Genomic DNA, 22,308 nt, shown 5'->3' with positions numbered 1-22,308 from the left:
CACACATCTACAACCATCTGATCTTTGACAAACCTCAGAAAAACAAGAAATGGGGAAAGGATTCCCTATTTAATAAATGGTGCTGGGAAAATTGGCTAGCCATAAGTAGAAAGCTGAAACTGGATCCTTTCCTTACTCCTTATACGAAAATTAATTCAAGATGGATTAGAGACTTAAATGTTAGACCTAATACCATAAAACCGTAGAAGAAAACCTAGGTAATACCATTCAGGACATAGGCATGGGCAAGGACTTCATGTCTAAAACACCAAAAGCAACAGCAACAAAAGCCAAAATTGACAAATGGGATCTAATTAAACTAAAGAGCTTCTGCACAGCAAAAGAAACTACCATCAGAGTGAACAGGCAACCTACAGAATGGGAGAAAATTTTTGCAATCTACTCATCTGACAAAGGGCTAATATCCAGAACCTACAAAGAACTCAAACAAATTTACAAGAAAAAAAACAACCCCATCAAAAAGTGGGCAAAGGATATGAACAGACAGTTCTCAAAAGAAGACATTCATACAGCCAACAGACACATGAAAAAATGCTCATCATCACTGGCCATCAGAGAAATGCAAATCAATACCATCTCACACCAGTTAGAATGGCAATCATTAAAAAGGCAGGAAACAACAGGTGCTGGAGAGGATGTGGAGAAATAGGAACACTTTTACACTGTTGGTGGGATTGTAAACTAGTTCAACCATTATGGAAAACAGTATGGCAATTCCTCAAGGATCTAGAACTAGAAGTACCATATGACCCAGCCATCCCATTACTGGGTATATACCCAAAGGATTATAAATCATGCTGCTATAAAGACACATGCACACGTATGTTTATTGTGGCACTATTCACAATAGCAAAGACTTGGAATCAACCCAAATGTCCATCAGTGACAGACTGGATTAAGAAAATATGGCACATATACACCATGGAATACTATGCAGCCATAAAAAAGGATGAGTTTGTGTCCTTTGTAGGGACATGGATGCAGCTGGAAACCATCATTCTCAGAAAACTATCACAAGAACAGAAAACCAAACACCGCATGTTCTCACTCATAGGTGGGAACTGAACAATGAGATCACTTGGACTCGGGAAGGGGAACATCATACACTGGGGCCTATCATGGGGAGGGGGAGGGTTTGCATTGGGAGTTATACCTGATGTAAATGACGAGTTGATGGGTGCTGACAAGTTGATGGGTGCAGCACACCAACATGGCACAAGTATACATATATAACAAACCTGCACGTTATGCACATGTACCCTAGAACTTAAAGTATAATAATAAAAAATTTTTAAAAAAAATGCCCATGGGATATACTTATACAAGAAGATGATTTGTCTGAAATTCAAGTTTAATTGAGTATCATGTTTTTGTTTGCTAAATATGGCAGCCCTGCTTGAGGAGTATCATACTGACTCCCCCAAAGATAAGGTGGTATTTAGTCCCATAGCAACATACCCCGCCCACGTACACATGCATTTTACATACCATGAAAGCAACACTCCTGTGCTTTAACACACTGTTTCCAAAGGATGTCCCTTCCTTGATCTTCCTACAGCCTCTTGCCTTATACTTTCAGTCACTGAGCCTGACCGCAACTGCCTGGGCCCTCCTCAGCCTCCATGGGTCACAGTAGGCAGGAAAGGTCCCACAGGCTGGTGGATGTGAAGTCCTAGATCTCTCAGTGCTGCCCTGGGCATGTCCAGATCCAGCCAGAGTCCTGTTGCTTTACCTGGGCCCTCCGGCTTTCAGCATTTATTCCCACTGGGCAAACAGAATTCTGATCAGCAGGGACTCTGGCCATGGAGAGTTATAGGTCAACCTCCTTGGACAACAGGTGTGACCATCAATGCATCAATGGCAAACCAAAACTGGTGGGGGCATTTCTTGCCCCAGGAGGATGGTAGTGTAAATCAGGCTAGTAGATGCCAACCTCAGAAAGGTAGATAGAGCCAGAAAGGAGAGGAATGGACCAAAGACGACATTCAGAGGGTCCCCAGGCAAGAGAGAGGCAAAACTCAATAGGAGAGGAAGAGCAGAGAGGAGCGGCACTCCGGCGGGTGACATGGGGTTACACACTGTCCAGGGAGGGCAGGCACACCCCAGCTGAGCTGGGAGAGCAGAACGTCTCTTGCAGCATCCTGCCATGGCCACATGGGGGTGCTTCTAGCTTCCTCCCACCCTATCCAGTGTTCGCCAAGGGTGGGCTTGCAGCACAATTACTTGGGATGCTTATTCAACAGCTCCAATTCCTGGCCATTGTCCCAGACTCACTGTCTTAGAATCTTAGCCACAAGTCTAGGATTCTGCATTTTAAAAGCTTCCTAGGAAGGTTCTCATGCACCCTAAACCCAACCTCAGATGGAAAGCATGCACCCTGAGGGGTAAAGGAAGAGATACTGGCTGGCTTCTATGTAACAGGAGACCTCTCTTCATGGTGGCGCTTCATTTGCTTGAATTTAGAGCCTGGTTCTAGGGTCTGGTGGGCATTCTGGAACACCCTCGTGGGGGTTATTGAGCTGGCAGAGGCTGTGAGCATGACACACAGCCTCTTTCATACAGAGCTTGAAGAACCTTGTGATAGCCTTCACATCAAAGTGGCATGGCGAATGGAACGAGAATGAGTCCGTGCCCAGCAACGTGTGTCCGTTTTGCTTCCTCTTCTTAGGCCCTCTCAAGAGTCCCTGGGAGCAGAGCCAGCGTGGTGGAACTCCACCCTAGATCTCACTCTCTTCCAGAATCTCCTCCATGGTGTTGGCCATGGTGACATCCCCCTCGCTACACTCAGACAGGCTGCTGCCCCGGGGCCAGCGTGCATGGTCCTGTTGGGGCCGGGCGCCCAGCTCCCCCAGACCTCGCATGGCTAGGTGTAGGAACCGCCCACTGTTAAGCGAGGGCTGCAGTGTCCGAAGCTTCTCAGCGCCATCTCCTTCCGAGAGCTTCTTGGGACATTTTCCCAGGAACCGGAAGTTCTTCCCCAGGACACAGGCTCTGCAGCCTGCGTGGCGGGCTAGCAGGAAGCGGACCCAGTATTTCCGCAGCTCAGCCTTCACCTGCCGGGTGAGACAAGGCAGAGGTTACCGTCTTAGAGTCATTTAGCCATGTGTCCATTTAGCAAATATTAATTGAGTAGCTACTCTGTACCACCCTTGGGAAATTTACCTTGTAACTGGGGGAGAGAAGGAGAAACAAAGATACATAAATATATCAGGTGGTAATGACACTGAGAGAGTATTAAGCAGGACAATGTGGTAAAGAAACAAAAACTTAAGATATGGTGTTCAGGAAAGGATTCTGCCAGGGTGGCATGTGAGCTGAAACCTGCTTGATGGGTAAGGAGCCCCCTGTGTGAAGATACAGAAGCAGCAGCAGTGAGCAACACAGAAGATGGTTTTGCTGTCAAGAAGCTTACATTCTAGTAGGAGGAGATAGAAATAAATATTTATACTTGTAGTAGGGCAAGAGGAGGTTGAAAGGGGACTGGAAACTCTACCAACTCCTAAAGACAGGAGAAAACACCTGTTCTAGCCTCTGCCCCTCCCACTATCAAACCTTTTCCCAGGGAAGCAGAGAGCTGGTTGGGCTATGCAATAATATGAATAACTAAAAGTAATAACAGGCCAGGCTCCATGGCTCACGCCTGTCATCCCAGCACTGTGGAAGGCTGAAGTGAGTGGATTACTTGAGGTCAGGAGTTCGAGACCAGCCTGCCCAACATGGCGAAACCCCATCTCTACTAAAAATATAAAAGTTAGCTGAGCATGGTGGTGGGTACCTGTAATCCCAGCTACTCAGGAGGCTGAGGCATGAGAATTGCTAGAATCTGGGAGGCAGAGGTTGCAGTGAGCAGGTATCATGCCACTACATTCCAGCCTGGGCAACAGAGCGAGACTCTGTCTCAAAAAAAAAAAAAATTTTTTTTAAAAATGTAATCATAGTTCCTAGGTGTTGAGCATTTACTCTGTGCTCAGCATACCCAGGACAAGACTACAAAGCAGGGATGATTGTTACTTCCATGTTACTAATCAGGAAAGTGAGGCTAAACGAAGTGCAGCAACCCATCTAATTCACAGAGCTCCTAAGGGTAAACCACGGCGTGAATCCAGATTTTTGGACTCCAAGGTTCAACCTTGTTTCCTCTGTCACACTTGAATATTCCTTGCATCTCAGCAGGGCCAGTGCTGGGGTCTGAACTCTATACCCATCCGACACCTTTTTTTCCATTTGTCTAAGCTGCCCCCTGCTCTCTCTACTGGAAGCTCACAATACAAATTTGTCCCCACACAAGCTGGTCACTGCACGTTCCCCCAGAGCACCATCACATCCACAGGAACCTCCACAGGTGGCAGGATTGCAGCCCCAGCCTCACATGCAACCAGGATGGCAACATGGAAATCATACCTCTCCACTGGCAAAACCATACTGCAAGGCCACCAGGAACCCCTGAAACGAAAGGAGGACACGGCATAAAATCTGACTCCGGAGATGTGTCTGAGAGTTACTGGCAACATCCAAAGCCCTGCACAGGTCGTAGGAGTCCCCAGAAAAGGCGTGCAACTGCATTGCTTGCAATAACTAGAATTAGTCATACTGGTTATGTTAACTTGGATTTCCATGGCAACTGCTCTTACTTTGACATTCAGCGCCATCCCCACCCCTGCTGCACCCACATATCACCCTAGGTGTTTTGCTTAGGTGTTCACAGGTGCACATGGATCAATGATGATTAAACCCCCAAGACCTTGTGTCATTCATTCAATTATACAAATATTGGGCAAGGTCACTGTTGCCCCCCTACTTGCTCATAGTGGGCACTGGTTAATGTTTGTTTGTTTGTGATGGAGTTTCACCCTTGTCACTAGGTTGGAGTACACAGGCATGATCTCGGCTCACTGCAACCTCCACCTCCCGAGTTCAAGCAATTTTCCTGCCTCAGCCTCCCAAGTAGCTGGGATTACAGGCGCACACCACCACGCCCGACTAATTTTTTGTATTTTTAGTAGAGACAGGGTTTCGCCATATTGGGCAGGCTGGCCTTGAACTCCTGACCTCAGGTGACCCACCTGCTTTGGCCTCCCAAAGTGCGGGGATTATAGTCATGAGCCACTGCACCTGGCCCTTTTTTTTTTTTTGCCTGACTTGCATTCTTTCCTTTCAGTCCCTGACCCTCCCTACTCTCTGAGCTTCTGGCAGGGTTGTCAGTCATGTGGTTCCCACGTTCCAGGATGATCATCGCCACAATACTCAGCCCAGATGGGCTGGAATCAAAGGTGCTCCAGTTAATGCTTGTTTCCATTGTCTTTCTCAGGCTCCTACATATCCTGATTTGTCAGACAGTCACTGTGATTACCTATAAATCCTGGCTGTCCCTAACTGATGTGAGGGTCTGTGGCATTTAGGCAGTGTGTCTGATATATTGGAGCTGGATGTGTGCACCTGGCCCAAGTACTTGCATGTTTATAGAAAGACTCTTACAAAATGTCAGAACTCACAAGGAAAGGATGCATTTCCAACTACAGGGTGAAGGTCCCAATGGCAGGCTGACTCCTCTTCTATCTCTTGATGATAATGAAATGTGGCACTGGGGAAGGCTTTTCTGCTCTTCCTTATGTAAGCCTTGTTCAGCATGTCCCTTCTGGAGCCAGACCAGGATCTCCACATTGACAATCACGACATCAACCAAATGCTTGGATTCTGGCCACGAATGTGGAATTTCCCTTCTCTTACGCACCTAGATATTCCATGGCGATAGCTTCCATAGCAGGGGCATAGTGTTACCAGTCAACCATTTTCACACATGCAATCTGGTCAGAGGTTCACAGCTGCCCTCTGTGGTTGGCGGGACAGGTAATAGTTGCCTCCAGGCACACGATATCAGAGGATCTGGCTTTCAGGGTGCCAGGATTCTCACAAACAAGTTGGCTAAAATAGGATTCCACATGGCAAATGTGTCTTTTCACTTCCTCGGGTGCTTGCTTCACAGTTTTAGGAACATCCTAGGGTTTGGTTCTCATTCTGGATTAAGCAAGTGTGAAGGGAGTGGGTTCCACAGAACACATGGCTCTCGCTTCATATGTCACCGCTGTTTGGCAGTCTCTCCAAAGCTCTACTGATTGCAGGAGGCTGGTGGAACTCTCTAAGCAGTAGGCTCTTGGAAGAGTAAAGGACCCTCCACAGCAGTAAGAAAAGGAAGCTGTTAGGGCTGATGCCTGTTCTTGCCAATTTCCATGGTGGAGTCTCTAAAATGATCCACCAAATGGAGCTCTCCCAACATCTGCTCACCCGTGCTCTTGCCTCTGCCTGGTGGGATGCAGGGAAACACGGCAGGAGTATTCAGAAGGTGGGAGGTCTCTGCCCACACACAAGTCCTCTGAAGTGTGTTTTCTGGCTCAGTCCTGGTACAAAACACCCTGCAGAGTCACTTTGATTCCTCACGTTCCTCAGCAGTGCAGGGTGATGAGCAGATCGCTAGCTGGCTTCAGGAACAAATCTTCCATGCTGGTAGCTAGTCTCCAGAGATGGCCCCAGTGGTTCCTCTTCTTTCTGTGGGCTCAGGCTGCTCTTCACATCAAAAAGTGGACGTAGTTTTCTCTCCCCTTGAATCTGGGATGACTTTGTGACTCCTTTTACTGATACAATGTCGTAAAAGTGACATTCTGGGACTTCTATGCCTATGTCTTAAGAGGGCTGGAGGTTTCTCCTTCCTCCATCCTAGAACGTTTGCTCTTAGGATGCCCTAAGAGTTCAGCCGCCATGCTATGAAATATCCAGGATACATGGAGACGCCACATTGAGGAGAACTGAGGCCCCCTGAGCTATACAGTCTTAGCTGAGGTCCTGTTCAACAGCTAGCATCAATGTCTAGTTATGTGAATGAACCATCTTGGATGTGCCACCCCAATTGGGCCTTCAGACATTTGCAGCCCCAGACAAAAATTACATGTATCAAAAGAACTATCTACCCTGAGCCCAAGCAGCCGAGTCTACTGAATCATTAAAAATATTAAAATGGGGTCAGGTGTGGTGGCTCATGCCTGTAATCCCAGCACTTTGGGAAGCTGAGGTGGGTGGATCACCTAAGGTTGGGAATTCGAGACCAGCCTGACCAACATGGAGAAACTCCATCTCTACTAAAAATACAAAAAAAAAAAAAAAAAAAAAAATTAGCTGGCCCTGGTGGCTCATGCCTGTAATCCCAACTACTCGGGAGGCTGAGGCAGGAGAATGGCTTGAACCCAGGAGGTGGAGGTTGGGGTGAGCCAAGATTGCACCACTGCACTCCAGCCTGGGCAACAAGAGCAAAACTCCATCTCAAAATGATGATAATAATAACGGTTACTGTTTTAAGCCATAAAGTTTTGGTGTGGTTTATTACACAGAATCAGATGACCAACACATCCTCCCAAGGCAGAAGAGTCTGATAGGCTCAGATTCTTTCTCAGAAATCTGCCTCACATAGCTCCACAAAAATAACTGGTCTTTACCTGGCCTTGGGTGAGTGAGATCAGGTGATCATGGGCTCACATTGCCCGACCGTACCCTCAGGAGAAAAAAGTCCACCAAATATTATGACATAACAGCTGCAGAGTTTGTTTTTTATTTTTTCCTCTAATTTAGGATTACCTTTTAAAGAAGATTATGGCCAAGGAACACAAAAACCCCAAATTACTAAACCTTATCTTTTGAAATTCCCCAAAACACTGAAATAAATTAAACATGTTTTCATAACGGAAAAAAAAAATTGCTTATGGATCCTCTGTCTCGATTCAAAGCCACAAAGAATTCAACTGCAACAGGAGGGGAAAACGTATTGTCCGACTGCTCATACCACACTTCAGACTCTGGCTCCTTGGCCTTTGGTGAGCATGTGGTGGGTGGACACGTTTTCTCTGCTCTGCGTACAAAATCTCAGCGCTTCACCCTGTCTGGTATATTGCTCCAATATATCACACAGCACTTGACCTTTAAGACTGGTATAGGGAACTCGGTGTCTCCTGGTTCTAATCTTCACAAGGTCCCTGAGAGGCACTATGGAGAGTGGTTACAGTCAGGGACTTAACCTCTGAATAAAAACCTCATGTCTGATACATGTCAGCATGTGAAAGTCCCCTGAGCCTCAGTTCTTTCATCTTTAAAATAGGTAGAGTAATTTATCCTTCATAGGGATATTATGCGAATCCCATGAGGCTAAAAGTGTTTCATGTTAAATAGATACTTTCCAGTGTACCATTTTAATTCCTTTGCTAGTATTTTAAATACATTTTAAGGTTATTTTCTTAGTGTTTATTCCAGGGATTACAACATGCATCTTAACACAATCTATTTCATATTAACACTAACCTAATCCTGGTACAATATAGAAATGTTCTCCTATATATCTCCATTTACTCATTCTTCTCTCGTGATATTCTTGTCATATATATTAGATCTTTGTATGTTATAAACCCAATAATGCAACTTATAGTTATCATTTTATACAATCTTGTATTTTCAAAATCAATTATGAGAAAAAAATTTACATATAGCCTTTCAGATTTACCTATGTATCTACCTTTTTCACTGTTTTTTATTTCTTCATGTGGATTTGAGTTGCTGTCTGTTGTCATTCTCTGCTAGCATGAAGTACTTCCTTTGATATTTCTTGAAAAGGTGTTTGCCAATAATGATTTCTCTCAGTCTTTGTTTTTATGATAATGTCCTAAAAAAATTTTTTTTATTATACTTTAAGTTCTAGGGTACATGTTCACAACATGCAGGTTTGTTACATATGTATACATGTGCCATGTTGGTGTGCTGCACCCATCAACTCGTCATTTACATTAGGTATATCTCCTAATACTATCCCTCCCTGCTCCCCTCCACCCCACAACAGGCCCCCGTGTGTGATGTTCCCCTTCCTGTGTCCAAGTGTTCTCATTTTCACCTTTATCTTGAAACATACTTTTGCTGGATTTAGAATTCTTGATTGACAAATTTTTTCTTTCAGCATTCTGAATATTTTATACCACTGGCTCCTGGCCTCCATTGTTCTGAAGAGTAGTCAGCTGTTAATTGCATCATTGGTCCCTATATGTAATGAATCATTTTTCTCTTGTTGCTTTCAATATTTTCTCTTTATTTTTGGCTTTCAGCAGTTTGTAATGTTTCTCGGCATGAATCTCTTTGTTTTATGCTTTTTGGAGTCCATCGAGCTTCCTGGATGTGTAGATTAACATTTTTCTTCAAATTTGGGAAGTTTTCAATCATTATTTATCCAAATATTTATTCTACCATTTCTATCTTTACTCTCCTTCTGGGACTCTCATATGTGTATGTCGGTATGCTTGATGGCATTCCATAGATCTCTGAAGCTCTATTAGTTTTCTTCATTTTTTTTTCTTTCTGTTCCACAGACTGGATAACCTAATTGACCTATCTTCAAGTTCATGGGTTATTTATGCTGCAATCTTAAATCTAAGCTTTCCTAGTAAAATTTTCATATCAGTTATTGTAGTTTTCAACTTCAGAATTTCCATTTGGTTCTTATTTTATAATTGTTCTCTATTGAATTGAGATAATTGAATTCCTTTAATTATTTCAACAACTTTTTATTTAATTATTTGAACATGTTTATAATAGCTTCTTTGAAGTCTTTGTCTGATAAGTTCAACATCTGGACATCCCCCACTCCACCCAGAAAGTGTCTAATGACTGCTTCTTTTTTTTTTGTCCTGAGTATGGATCACACTTTTCTGTTTCTTTGCAGATCTCATATGTTTTTGCACAAAACTGGAAGTTTTAGATAACATATTATAATAACTCAGGATTCTGATTCCCCAGTCCCCATCCCTGGAGTGGTGGTGGTTATTTGTTTCGAAAATTGTCTGGACTACTAGTTCTGTGGAATCTGTCTCTTCTGTGGTATATAGCCAGTGATGTCTATGCTCATTTAAAAATTTTTGGTATTTATTTTTAAGTCTGGTCTTCTGATGCTGTTTACAATAGCTTAATAATCAGCCAATGATTGATCAGAAGTTGTTTGCAAACACCTCAAGCCCATAAGGCTTCCATACCCTTTGCCAATGGATCCATGTGTCACTTGGAGAACACGTTCAAAGTTCAGTTTAAAGTCTCCCCTGGCTTTTACTTTCCACCAGACCCCCTCATGTTTCCTCTATATGTGTGCAGAAACTCATCTTCAGCCAGAAGTGTGTGAATGTCCTTTCTGGTCCTTCTTGAGTGTGTATGCAACCTTATGCATGTACACAACCTTCCAGTCAACCTGAGAAATATGTGGGGGCTCGTCAAGGCCCACTGTGGCTGTCTCATTCCCCAAATCTTCCTGTTAAATTTCTGGCTAGCCCATCAGTATGTTTTTTCACCCCAGAGAGAATGATAACTTCAGGCTTTAACACTGACCTTCCCTGTTCCTTTGTTACCAAGATGACTACTGTATCTGGAAATGCCCAAGGATGAGAGCTTTTTCTGCTCTTTGATCCAAATCAAGTCAGCCTCCCTCCTCAGTGAAGCTGCTAGTTTTTACTAGAATTTCCTCACTGATGGAGCAGGGATTAGAGAGCAAAAGCAGTCCCACACAAAAACAACATAGACTCCCACTGTTACTACTGAGTTTCAGTAATTTTTCTTGAATGAATCCTTCTCATTTCTTTTTTGTTTTTTTTAGTTAATTTCTAGGGTCCCAAAATGGTTGCTATTGACAATTGTCCAATTTTATCATTGCTTTTTGGGGAAAAGATTTGCTAGAGCCTCTCTCCTTCATCCCAGAAGTCCTGTCCCCACACCAACATTTAAAGATGATTCATTTTCAAATTATTACTCTATGAAGACCCTGGCTGTGTCTGTGCTGTTAGCGATAATCTGTGGCATTAGTGGCCTTTACTAATGAGCCACGTCTCCCAGCATTCATGCCTTTGTGCAGGGCCCTCCCCCCCTTCAATCTAGGCTGGGTCTGTAACTTGCCTTAAATGACAGAATGCAGAAGAAGCATCACTGTGCCAGTTCCAGGCATAGGCATTTAAAATGTCTGGCAGCTTCTGCTTTTATACTCTTGGGAGCCCTGAATTGCCCTATCCTGTGGAGAGACCACAAGTAGAAAACACATGGCATGTCTAAGGAATGTCATGGACACTGAGAAATGAGGCCTCAGAAATGTGACCCAAATAAAATTAGCCTCAGCTATTTGAGCCACCCAACTTAGGCACCAGTCATGTGAGTGAAGAAGATATCTTGGTAGTTCCAGCCCCAGTAGGCATCACAGAAGCAGAAGTTAGTCACCCCTACTGGGTCCTGCCTAGATTCTTAACTCCTAGAATCATGAAAAATAATTTTAAAAAGATTGCCATCTTAAGACACTAAGGAATAGATAATAATTTAAGCAATAGACTAGCAAGAGATTTCCAGGTAACAACCACAGTTGGCCTCTTGTTCCTCATTTCAGCTCCCACACATCTGTCAAGGTTCAATAGCCTCCTGGTCTGAACTCATGAGTCCCTACCCAATTTGTGTTGCATTCTGTGTACATATCACCTGAAGCACAGACAATGTTCACTTTGCACAATGCTCTGCAGAGAACCCAGTAAAAATAGGCACTTAATAAAAGGCTTCACATTGACATTCACAGTTAATATGATCATGAGTCACACCAACTATTACCACCCAGGAAAGAGACCATTTCCCCCTTCTTAGTCACTGAATCATGCTGGCAGGATCAACGCAATACCTCCCCATCTGCATGCCCTTCTAATGCCAAGGGCCCTTACTGATAAAGGCTGCTGACGCTACAATTCTATTTTCATCCATGGGTTCCTTAATTCTGAGCCTGTTTGGGCCACATGCATTTTGTTTTCTCCAAAGTCAAGTCATCTTGGTTCAGATTCCTACTTACGTGAAAGGAGCTCAGTGTCAACTGAATGAAAAGTCGTATAAGTTTTGCAAATCCTTCGACTTGATCATCAGTGATGAAAGAGAAGAGGATCTCATGAACGCCCAATAAAGGAATGAGGACCAGTGTTGATTTTGCCAATCTGTAAATGACAACCAAATAGCAGTCATGAGGGCCACATGGGGAACAGGCAACATTTCCTGCTCTTCTGTGTCATGCCTTTGTTGCAGCTCTTACCATATTGATCATTATTTCCCAGATGGTCTCCTTGACTACAACATTTAATGCTTCAGGGCCATTGTGGTCTTGTTTACTGTTGTGTTCCTACACTTGATGCATGGCGATGCTCAGAAAACATGAATTGAATGAATTCCCCCGGATATATTATCATATGTTTGCAACTCTTAATGTTTTGCCTGATGGACAGATTTCCATACAAGTGACTACCACCTTGGGACACTCCACCCCTACCAGGTTTGTTAAGTTTCCTACCGCCTGGGTAGCAGTTTCCTCTATCTATCTTTACTCAGGACTTTCAACATCGGTATTTCCAGTGTTACCATGAGAAGGGAGAGAAAATGAGTTGCCCAGGGTCACACAGACACTAAGCAGTAAACCTCAGGATGGATGTGGGGCATCTGACCTTCAGTTCCGACCTGCAGACTCCTTTCTGGACTTTGCTATCAGCCCTCCTGCTGCCCCTTAACCCTGGTGATAGTGAGGGCTGCAGGAAATGAAAAACTGATCCTCCTCATAAAAAGTGCTGCGGGGAGGTTCACTGTTGTATATAGTCTACACGAAAAAGACAAACATTCCTTGTGCCACCCACGTGTAAAGTGCACAGCTGGGGCCCAAATGCTGCATACTGGTCGTTCCCAAACGTGGCTAACTATTAAAATTCCTTACAGAGCTCTTAAAATATATACATATTGTTTCCTGGGCCTCCATGTCAACTCCCTGAATCCACACCTCTGGAGGTTGGGTCCTAGGAAGTTAATTTTTTTTAAGAGACAAGGTCTCCCTATGTCACCCACGCTGGAGTACAGTAGCACGATTCTAGCTCACTGCAGCCTTGAACTGCTGGACTCAAGCAATTCTCCTGTTTCAGACTCCAGAGTTGCTGTGACTATAGGTGTGCACCACTGTGCACTTTTATATATATATAAATACATATAAAATATATTTATAAAATAAAAATTATTTTATTATTTTATTGAGATAGGGTCTTATACGTTGTTGCCCAGGCTGGTCTCAAACTCCTAGCCTCAAGTGATATACCACTTCTGCCTCGGTCTCCCGAAGTGTTGGGATTACAGGTGCAAACCACTGCACCTGGCCGGATTTGGACTTTTGAAGGAACTCCCCCATGGATCTTGAGAAGTAGACAGGTTTGGAAATAACTGCTCTTTACTGTTGAGCTGCTTCTTAATTTAAAACTAACTACATTAGCAGAGATGACTCATATTCGGGGTACAAACAAAGCTACTGTCTTATCCACATTGGGAAAGAGGAGCGTAATTGTAATGATTTTTTTTTTTTTTTTTTTTTTTTTTAAGCTTAGGTCACTTCTTGTAAAGGGGCTGGACTAGGAGGAACTTCCCCTCAGATCCCGTGGAATTAAAGGTGTAGAAAAACAGGGTGGCATTAGCAGTTCAAGGGGGAGTTTCTTAAGGAAGGTTGAACTCCGTCCAAGAGCAAGAGCTTACTGTGAATCCTATGTCTGCAAGGGCCATTCAAATGCAACGTTACCAATGAAACAAACAACCTCAACTTTGTGCCACCAAAGGATCTAAAGCGGTGCAGGAGCCTCCAGGATGGAAGGATTCCCCCTGGCCATGTGACTATGTGAACCAGAGCCTTGACTGTCAGGAAAGGCTGATGAGCAGACAGATAGAATCATGGGCCTTGGCTATGTGGTTCTCTTGAGCTGAGCTCAGATCGACTCCCACTCCAACACCCACCCCTACAGAACTCACTTCACTAGGCAACATTAATAGGGTCCCCATGAGACAACATTTCAAGGGTTTTGTATTTCCAGGAGTGTTTTTAAAACCCTCTGGCCCAGAGGTTACAAAGTAGTGACCACGGATGGTAACTGACTTGCAGACAACTTTTGCTTAGGCCACGGAGCAATTTTTGTTACTGGAGTCATCTTTCAATAATAATATTTCTAGCAAAAGTGTCCAGGTTTCTGGCTTCTTTTGAAAAATGAGGAGATCTGGCAACACTGGGCTCAAATTCTTGCTTGGCAATCGTTGGTTACAGCCAGGCAATGGCTGTGCCTTTAGAGGGAGTCTGTGGCCTCCAGCCCCCACCCGGCTTGTGCTACTCAATTGTGTTACTTGCTTGACCCTTGTAAGAGTCTGAATTTGTGACCCTTGCTCTGGGTGGTCTGGGTTTTCACGACACAGACTAATATGCCTACAAGCAGACCTGTGTCTTATCATCAGCTTATTCTGATGCCATGTTGCAGTGTTATGGTTTTTTAAAATAAACTTTTAATTTTGGAATAATTGTAGATTTACACAAAATTAGCAAAGGCAGTACAGAGAGTTCCTACGTCTCTTCACTCAGTTTCCCCTAATGTTAACATACTACATAACTGTGCCCATTTGTCAAAACTAAGAAACCAACACGGTACATTACTAGTAACTAAAGTTCGGAGTTTATGTGGATTTCCCACTACTGTCCTTTTCCTGTTCCCTGATCCCACATTTCGTTTAGTACGGAATGATCTGTAAAGAATAACAATTTTTTAATAAAGTTTTGGGTCACTCTCCCTTCTGGATGGAGACATGAAGGGATTGTCTACCCTTCACCTTATTCTAACTTCTCCTCAGACAAAGTACTATTTGTGTCCCTGTCCAGAAGAAAATCCATAAATAGCAATAGTGGTTTACTCTTACAGACTGTGTTTGTGCTCATTTTCATCCATAACCATTTGTTTATTTAAATGGTCCCATTTACTGCAATCATTTAACTATCCAACAAATATTTATTGAGCATCTGCTTATGGCACATGAGTGAATATGATGGGAAAGAAGGAGTTGTAGTCAAAGGCGGCAGGGTACAGGAAGAGTATCTGGGCCTGAGTTCAAATCTCAGTGTTGCCAATTATTAGTGCTAGGACTGTAGGCAAATTATTTAACCTCTCTATCTGTTAGTTTCCTCATCTGTAAAAGGAGGATTATAATAGTAATAGCATGTACCTGACAGGGCTGTCAGAAGGATTAAATAAATAGCATAAGGTAAACCCTCAGAATAAATGGTATCTGACACACAATCAATGATCAATACATTTTAGTTATTATTATTTTTAAAGAAGCCATCCCTGACCTTCAGTTGCTTATAATTTCAATATTTTTTTATCAACTTTACTTGAATTTGTAACATTTTTATTCTTTGGTTGCTGATGGGGTTCACAACGTGGTACTCCAAAATATGGCACCTTGACATACTGAGCATTTTAAGCTGAAAGAATTTGAGAAAACTGCAGGAGCAGGAAGTCGCTGTCACCTCCCACCCTTCTCCCCTGAAACAGGTCATGAAACCTAGGAAGGATTTTCTGACCTTCTCCTGAAGCGGATCACAAGGCCCTCATGTGAGAGGTGGAGGAAAGGAATGTCCTTATTTCTGAAGACACAATGACACAAGAATCTCTACAAACAGGGCTTGTTAAATTTCCCCCAGTTTATGACCATTAGATCTCCTTTGTTCAATCATACCTCTGCCATGACTGTCCACTTCGCATCAAACCTAGCATAAAAATACGCACATTTGACCGTTTCTTTGGGTCTTCCCTTCCTTATGAAGTCTCCTACGTCATATAAAATTTACGAAATAAACTTGCATGGTTTTTCTCCTGTTAATTTGTCTTTGTCTAATTTTCAGACCCAGCCAGGGACCCTAAGAGGGTTGAGGAAAAGCTTTTGCTTTCTACATGGCCTATCAGAAAGTCCTTTCAGAAAGAACTGGGGTTTAGCATGTTAAGAAATGCTTGTCGGGCCGGGTGCAGTGGCTCATACCTATAATCCCAGCACTTTGGGAGGCCGAGGTAGGCGAATCACCTGAGGTCGGGAGTTTGAGACCAGCCTGACCACCATGGAGAAACTCTGTCTCTACTAAAAATACAAAATTAGCTGGGCATGGTGGCTCTTGCCTGTAATCCCAACTACTTCAGAGGCTGGGGCAGGAGGATTGCTTGAACCTGGGAGACGGAGGTTGCACTGAGCCAAGATCGTGCCATTGCATTCCAGCATGGGCAACAAGAGTGAAACTCCATCTCAAAAAAAAAAAAAAAGAAAAGAAAGAAAGAAATGCTTCTCCTTTATAAATGAATCAAGAGCTCTGCCCAGGTGCATCCCATGGAGAGCTAAGGCCCTTTATTTAGGGGAAGAGAGCTGCCTCTGAGAACCACACCTCTGTGGGAACCACAAAGAACAGAGAACTCCAGCCGAGCTGAGGGTCTGCTGAACTCTGTCCGCATTCCTAGGGCATTGCTTACCCTGTTTACAGCCCCAGAGTTCCTCCTTCACACTTGGCTCAGTTCTCTTTCTCCAAGCCAGACAGATGGACCATTTTTTTTATTTCCTTTGCTTGATGGTGGAAGCCCAGGGACAAGGGCTAAGACTACAGAAGGTTCTCCAGCTCCTAGCAACTTGCCTCTTTGGCAGGGTCTAAATGTGTTTAATTTAAACTTTCCTAAAATAAAATCCTGGAGGGAGGCCAAATCAGGGTTACATTCTAAAAGTTCTCAAAATCTTCAAGAGTTGGAGGCAGCCTGTACCTACAAGAGTTTGGATAAAACCCCCTCCCTCCTTACTCCACCAGAAGTCTTTGAGGGAAAACAGACATGGAAGGGGATGAGGAAGAGGAACGACTTTCTGACATGGAAGAGGGCGGTGTGAGCTGAGGAACTGAGGGGTGCCAATGCCCCGCTGGGGTTACAGTGAAGAGCCCTCTCTCAGAACTTGAAAATGAGAGAATTAGCACTGCTTTCTAAGAGCACAATGGGCAGGTGAGTTCACAGTTGCTGCAGGATTTGCCAGCCCGGGGAGTTAAATAAGGTAATTTAGGTGTGTCCTGAGAGACCGGTCCCTGCCTTTTTGCTAATGAATAAGTATTAGCTAATCAACTCTATTGCACTCTACACAAAGAACAACTAAACAGAAAGGTGGCCAACGAAAATGGCAGGGAAAGCACAGAAGGAGGACGTTCTCAGTACCTATCCCACCTTAGTCTGTGGAGGGCACACTGGATCTGGGGAATGAGCCTCCTTCCCAACAGGTAGGTGGCGCTGCGGGCAGGTGGTGATTTTCAGGCTACCCTCAGGATCCTTCAACAGCAAGACTCTGCTTTGATGACGTGAGTACCAGTAACGTTCCGGTGACTCTCTGGATTCCTGAATCTTCTGGTGTTGCAATTAGGAAATTTTGGGAGGCGCATGGGCGCAAGAAAGGAATGCTCTACCCCCACCTTCCACCGACATTAAAAATGAACAATGTTCTAGTTTATATACATTGGGAGCTCAGCTGGGGTCAGTCAGCCTCCCAAAGTCTCAGCCACTCAGGAATATAGATGGATTCCCTGTACCATATCCAGGTGGTGGCAAACTCACCAAAGTGAGGCACTTCACCATGGGAGGACTTTGGGTAGACATATACCCAGGTTCTTCTTCTTTATTATTATTATTAAAAAGAAAAAAGGTCTCATTCTGTGGCTCAGGCTAGTCTAGACTCCCGGTCTCACACGATCCCTTCCCCTGAGGCTCCCAAAGTGCTGGGATTACAGGCATGAGCCAGTGCACCCAGCCCCAAGTTCTTCTTGAGCTTTTTCTTTGAATAAGGGCAGGGGAGAGGAAAAAAAGGAATTTCCAGACAGACTGCATATGTCAGGCTGGGTTATTCTTTCTCCCCACAAAGCAGTCACCCTGGATCATCGCTTAGCCAGGAGGGTCTACCCAGTATCTTGATTTACCCTTTCCCAGACCAATGGCTCCTGGTGGGTACACACCCTCCAGGGCTATGCCAGGCAATCTATTTGATATTGGAAGAAAATATTATAATAGAGGATAATAGGCGTTGTGTATATATTAATTTTTATCTATCCTCTTACATTTTCTATTTTTTGGTCTATCTTATAATACACATATTAGCTCAGGCAACCACGCATATACACGAGGAGGGACATGCTCAGAATTTCTTTACTGACAGAGACGCATGATCAGAAAAGTTTGAAAACCACTGCCTTGGATAACTCTAGAGGGAACCCTGGAAAAGAGAACATTGAGGCTACATAACGTCCGTGATGGCCCAACCAGAATATTCCATGTGTTCTTTCACTAGAACATCTGGCCCAGCAGTCCTCCACGCTGCCTGTGTATCACAATCTCCTGGGAGACTCTGTAGCGGGGGCGTCCAACCTTTTGGCTTCCCTGGGCCACGTTGGAAGAAGAAGAGTTGTCCTGGGCCCCGTGTAAAATAAACTAACGCTAACAATAGCTGATGAGCTAAAACAAAACAAAACAAACAAACAAAAACAAACAAACAAACAAAAGCCATGCATAATTTTTGTGATATCCGCCACCACAGAAAAGTAAAAAAGTCCTTGCATTCTAAGGGTTGGACACGGCTGCTCTGTGAGGTTCTATCCCACACTTACGGAGCCGGAACACCCAGTGGTAGGGCTCACAAGGCTGCACTTCTGGCCGACTCTCCGGGGATGCTAATGAGCAGCTATGACGAAAAACTATGTAGGGGTTGCTGTGGGTCCTGGGCATGGGGGAGGGTGCCAGTGGCCCATGGTAGGCTTTGGGGGCACAAAGCAGCAGGGTGTCAGTTCTGAGTCCCCTGGGGGTCAACTGCACCATTTCTGTCTCATGGAAACACTAGCCTCTGCCCAGTTTCTGGGGCACCCTGGTTTTCCTGGCACCTGCTTATTGAGAGAACTCTCCTCCCTGAGTGCACCCAGCAGGGAGCACTAGAGCGGGCCTTGAAGCTCCACCCTCAAAGAGTGGTGAGAGAAGCTAAGCCTTTGGGAAGGGGTCCAAAGAGACTGCTTGGCCACTTGGAGCCTCGACTGGAGGCGCCAAGAGAGACAGCGTGGCTCCCCGGAGCCCAGGCCAGGCCAGTTCCCCAGGGCTATGGGTTTCTTGCAAAATGTTTGGACCAAAGCTCCAACTAGCAACTATAGTATGTCTGCCCATTATTGAGCCGGGTATGTTTATCCTTCTAGACCTCCTGGAGGGAGGGTAGAGTGGCCACCCATATTCATAACCACATCTTACAGCCTACTTGAATCCTCAGAATCAGCAGGAGATGAGTACGCAGTGATACTCCCATTTTTACACACCAGAAAGCAGGCCAAAGGGGCCAAGGCACTTGCCTAAGGCCAGTAGGCCAGTCTAGGGTCATGGCCAGCTCCCTCCCTTCCACCTCCCGCTCCATGCCAACATCCTAGTCCTTAGCAAAGTAGAACGCATGCTCCTCAAATGCAGGGTCTACATCATGTCCACCATTTTCGTTTGTTTGTTTGTTTGATTTTGAGATAGAGTTTTGCTCTTGTCGCCACCCAGGTTAGAGTACAATGGCACGATCTCAGCTCACTGCACCCTCCGCCTCCAGGATTCAAGTGATTCTCCTGCCTCAGCCTCCTGAGTAGCTGGGATTACAGGTGGACACCACCACACCCAGCTACTTTTTGTATTTTTAGTAGAGACAGGGTTTTGCCACGTTGGCCAGGCTAGTCTCGAACTCCTGACCTCAGGTGATCTGCCCGCCTTGGCCTCCCAAAGTGCTGGGATTACAGGTGTGAGTCACCATGCCCGGCCTCGTGTCTACCTTTTATTCCAAGCACAGTACCAGGCACATTGTAGGCATCTATTAAATATTTGTCAGATAAAAGGAAAAACTCCCTTCCTAGCACCTGGGTCAGGCCTTATAAAGGAGCGAGAATCAGGGCTAGGGCCATCTTCACTCGTGCTCACCTCCTCTGGCCTCCTGTGTGGACTGGAATTCCTACTCTTAGAGCTAATCTGTGGGTTAAAACACTCCTGTTCCAGAGCCCTGCTGAATGCCTATGCCACATAGAAAGCAAAGAATAGGCCAGGTGCGGTGGCTTACGCCTGTAATCCCAACACTTTGGGAGCCCAAGGCTGGTGGATCACGAGGTCAGGAGTTCGAGGTCAGCCTGGCCAACATGGTGAAACCCCATCTCTACTAAAAATACAAAAATTAGCTGGACATGGTGGCAGGTGCCTGTAATCCCAGCTACTCAGGAGACTGAGACAGGAGAACGGCTTGAACCCGGGAGGCGGAGGTTGCAGCGAGCTGAGATTGCGTCACTGCACTCCAGCCTGGGTGACAAGAGAAAGACTCTGTCTAAAAAAAAAAAAAAGTAAAGAATAACTAGGAAAGAGGGAGAAAACGCTTTATCTATCTATCATGCATTCATTCATTCATTTGCTTTTACAACAATGCAGATCCAGTAAAAACCTATGATCTGACTTACTAGGAATGAGGACTGCTGTCATCTCAGCAAGAGGAAGGTGAGGTGCAGCGATGACAAGTCACAAATAAAGAATGCCTGTGGAAGGATGTCTTTCCTTAGATCCTAAAAGTTTGTGGCCTCTTTTCTCAAGGTTCTCAAAAACACCCAAATAATCTCTTCTCTCCAAATCCTTCCCCAAGGAAGGCAACTGCCAAACTTCTCTTCATACAAGACTGTCCTTTACTCACAACCACCCATCCTTAGAAACTTTTTTTTTTTTTTTTTTTTTTTTGAGACAGGGTCTCACTCTGTCACCCAGGTTGGAGTGCAGTGGCACAATCATGGCTCACTGCAGCCTCGACCTTCTGGGCTCAAGCAATCCCCTCACCTCAGCCTGAGACTATAGGCATGCACCACGCCGGGCTAACTATTGTATTTTTGGTAGAAACGGGGTTTCAACATGTTGTCCAGGCTGTTCTCGAACTCATGGCCTCAAGCGATCCTCTTGCCGCAGCCTCCCAAAGTCCTGGGATTACAGGTCTGAGACATCACTCCTGGCCTCTTAGGGGCGTTTTAACAGTTTTCTGCTGGGGGATGTGAATGCCTTTGACTACTCACCATCCGCTTCATCATCTTAGAAGGTCCTCACCGTTGACAAAAGCCTCACTTGATCCTATAGCATCTTTCCAGAACTGCTCTTTCTGATACCCTGGCCTTAGGAGATAAATGTCCTTCCCAAGACATTAGGCAGAACACCCAGACGACTTACAATAACCTTGGACTGCTGGGGACCAACCTCAAGCCACTCACCTGTATTTATAATCTCTGAAGCACATTTGATTCGCTTTGAGCTTAGAAATGAGAAGCTTGAGAATTTTCAGGAAGATGAAGAAATTGACCTGGAAAAAAAAGCAGAGTTGGGTAAGTAAATGATGAACTCCACATAGCTGTGAACTTCAAGGTCAGGCTGGGCTTGGCCATCAGTTCCATCAGTTCAATGTAAACCAGGGGCAATTTAGCAGTTAGCTGGCCAGGTAGTAAATGCTTAGCTGTGATGTCCACTGGCCCAAAGGCCATCGGAATCTCCAAAGTCCCAAAGGTCATCTGAACTGAAAGTCTGGAAGGAATTTTAGAAGGTGATTTAGTTTATTATTCTGCCTTAAGGAGGCCCATCATTAAGGCCATCTAGAAAGGCAGGTGGACAGTCACATTATTATTATTACTATTACTGTTATTATTATTATCAGCCATCACTAAGGCCATCTAGAAAGGCAGGTGGTCACATTATTATTATTACTATTACTGTTAATATTATTATTATTAACCATCATTAAGGCCATCTAGAAAGGCAGGTGAACATTCACATTATTATTACTATTACTGTTATTATTATTAACTAGCACATAGTACTTATTGAGTACTTAGCACTAAGTACTTAGTACTTATCACTTAGTACTTAGCACCATGCCTGGCTTTGGGCTAAGAATGGTCCAGGAATCCTTTTTTTTTTTTTTTTGAGACAGAGTCTTGCTCTGTCACCTAGGCTGGAGTACAGTGGTGTGATCTCCACTCACTGCAAGCTCTGCCTCCTGGGTTCACGCCATTCTCCTGCTTCAGCCTCCCGCGTAGCTGGGACTACAGGTGCCCGCCACCGCGCCTGGCTAATTTTTTTTTGTATTTTTAGTAGAGATGGGGTTTCACCGTGTTAGCCAGGATGGTCTCGATCTCCTGACCTCGTGATTCACCCATCTCGGCCTCCCACAGTGCTGGGATCAGGCATTCTTTTATCTAATTTTTACAACACTCTGCTAAGGTAGCCACAACTATTTTTATCCTCATAATACAATAAGAAAACAGAGGCACAGAGAAATAAGTGTAATTCCCAGGTTGCACGGCTAGTCAGTGACTGAGCCTGTAAT

General features: G+C 44.6%; 1 protein-coding gene across 1 annotated transcript in view; it reads right to left on the bottom strand.

Moving 5' to 3' along the window:
* Positions 1–949: 949 nt before the first annotated feature.
* The window catches only part of GLP2R (glucagon like peptide 2 receptor), a 67,922-nt gene continuing 46,563 nt past the window's right edge, over positions 950–22,308 (bottom strand). The window contains exons 10-13 of the mRNA XM_008010348.3: positions 21,200–21,288; positions 11,906–12,044; positions 4,423–4,464; positions 950–3,074 (exon numbers count right to left, since the gene is read on the bottom strand). Coding sequence (XP_008008539.3) covers positions 2,739–3,074; positions 4,423–4,464; positions 11,906–12,044; positions 21,200–21,288 — 606 coding nt within the window. The 3' untranslated portion in view covers positions 950–2,738. The remainder of the gene's footprint in view (positions 3,075–4,422; positions 4,465–11,905; positions 12,045–21,199; positions 21,289–22,308) is intronic.

Source organism: Chlorocebus sabaeus, chromosome 16 (genome assembly GCF_047675955.1).
Source record: "Chlorocebus sabaeus isolate Y175 chromosome 16, mChlSab1.0.hap1, whole genome shotgun sequence".
NCBI lineage: Eukaryota > Metazoa > Chordata > Mammalia > Primates > Cercopithecidae > Chlorocebus > Chlorocebus sabaeus.
Note: the sequence above shows the minus strand (reverse complement) of the source record. Positions and strands in the feature narration are given on the sequence as shown.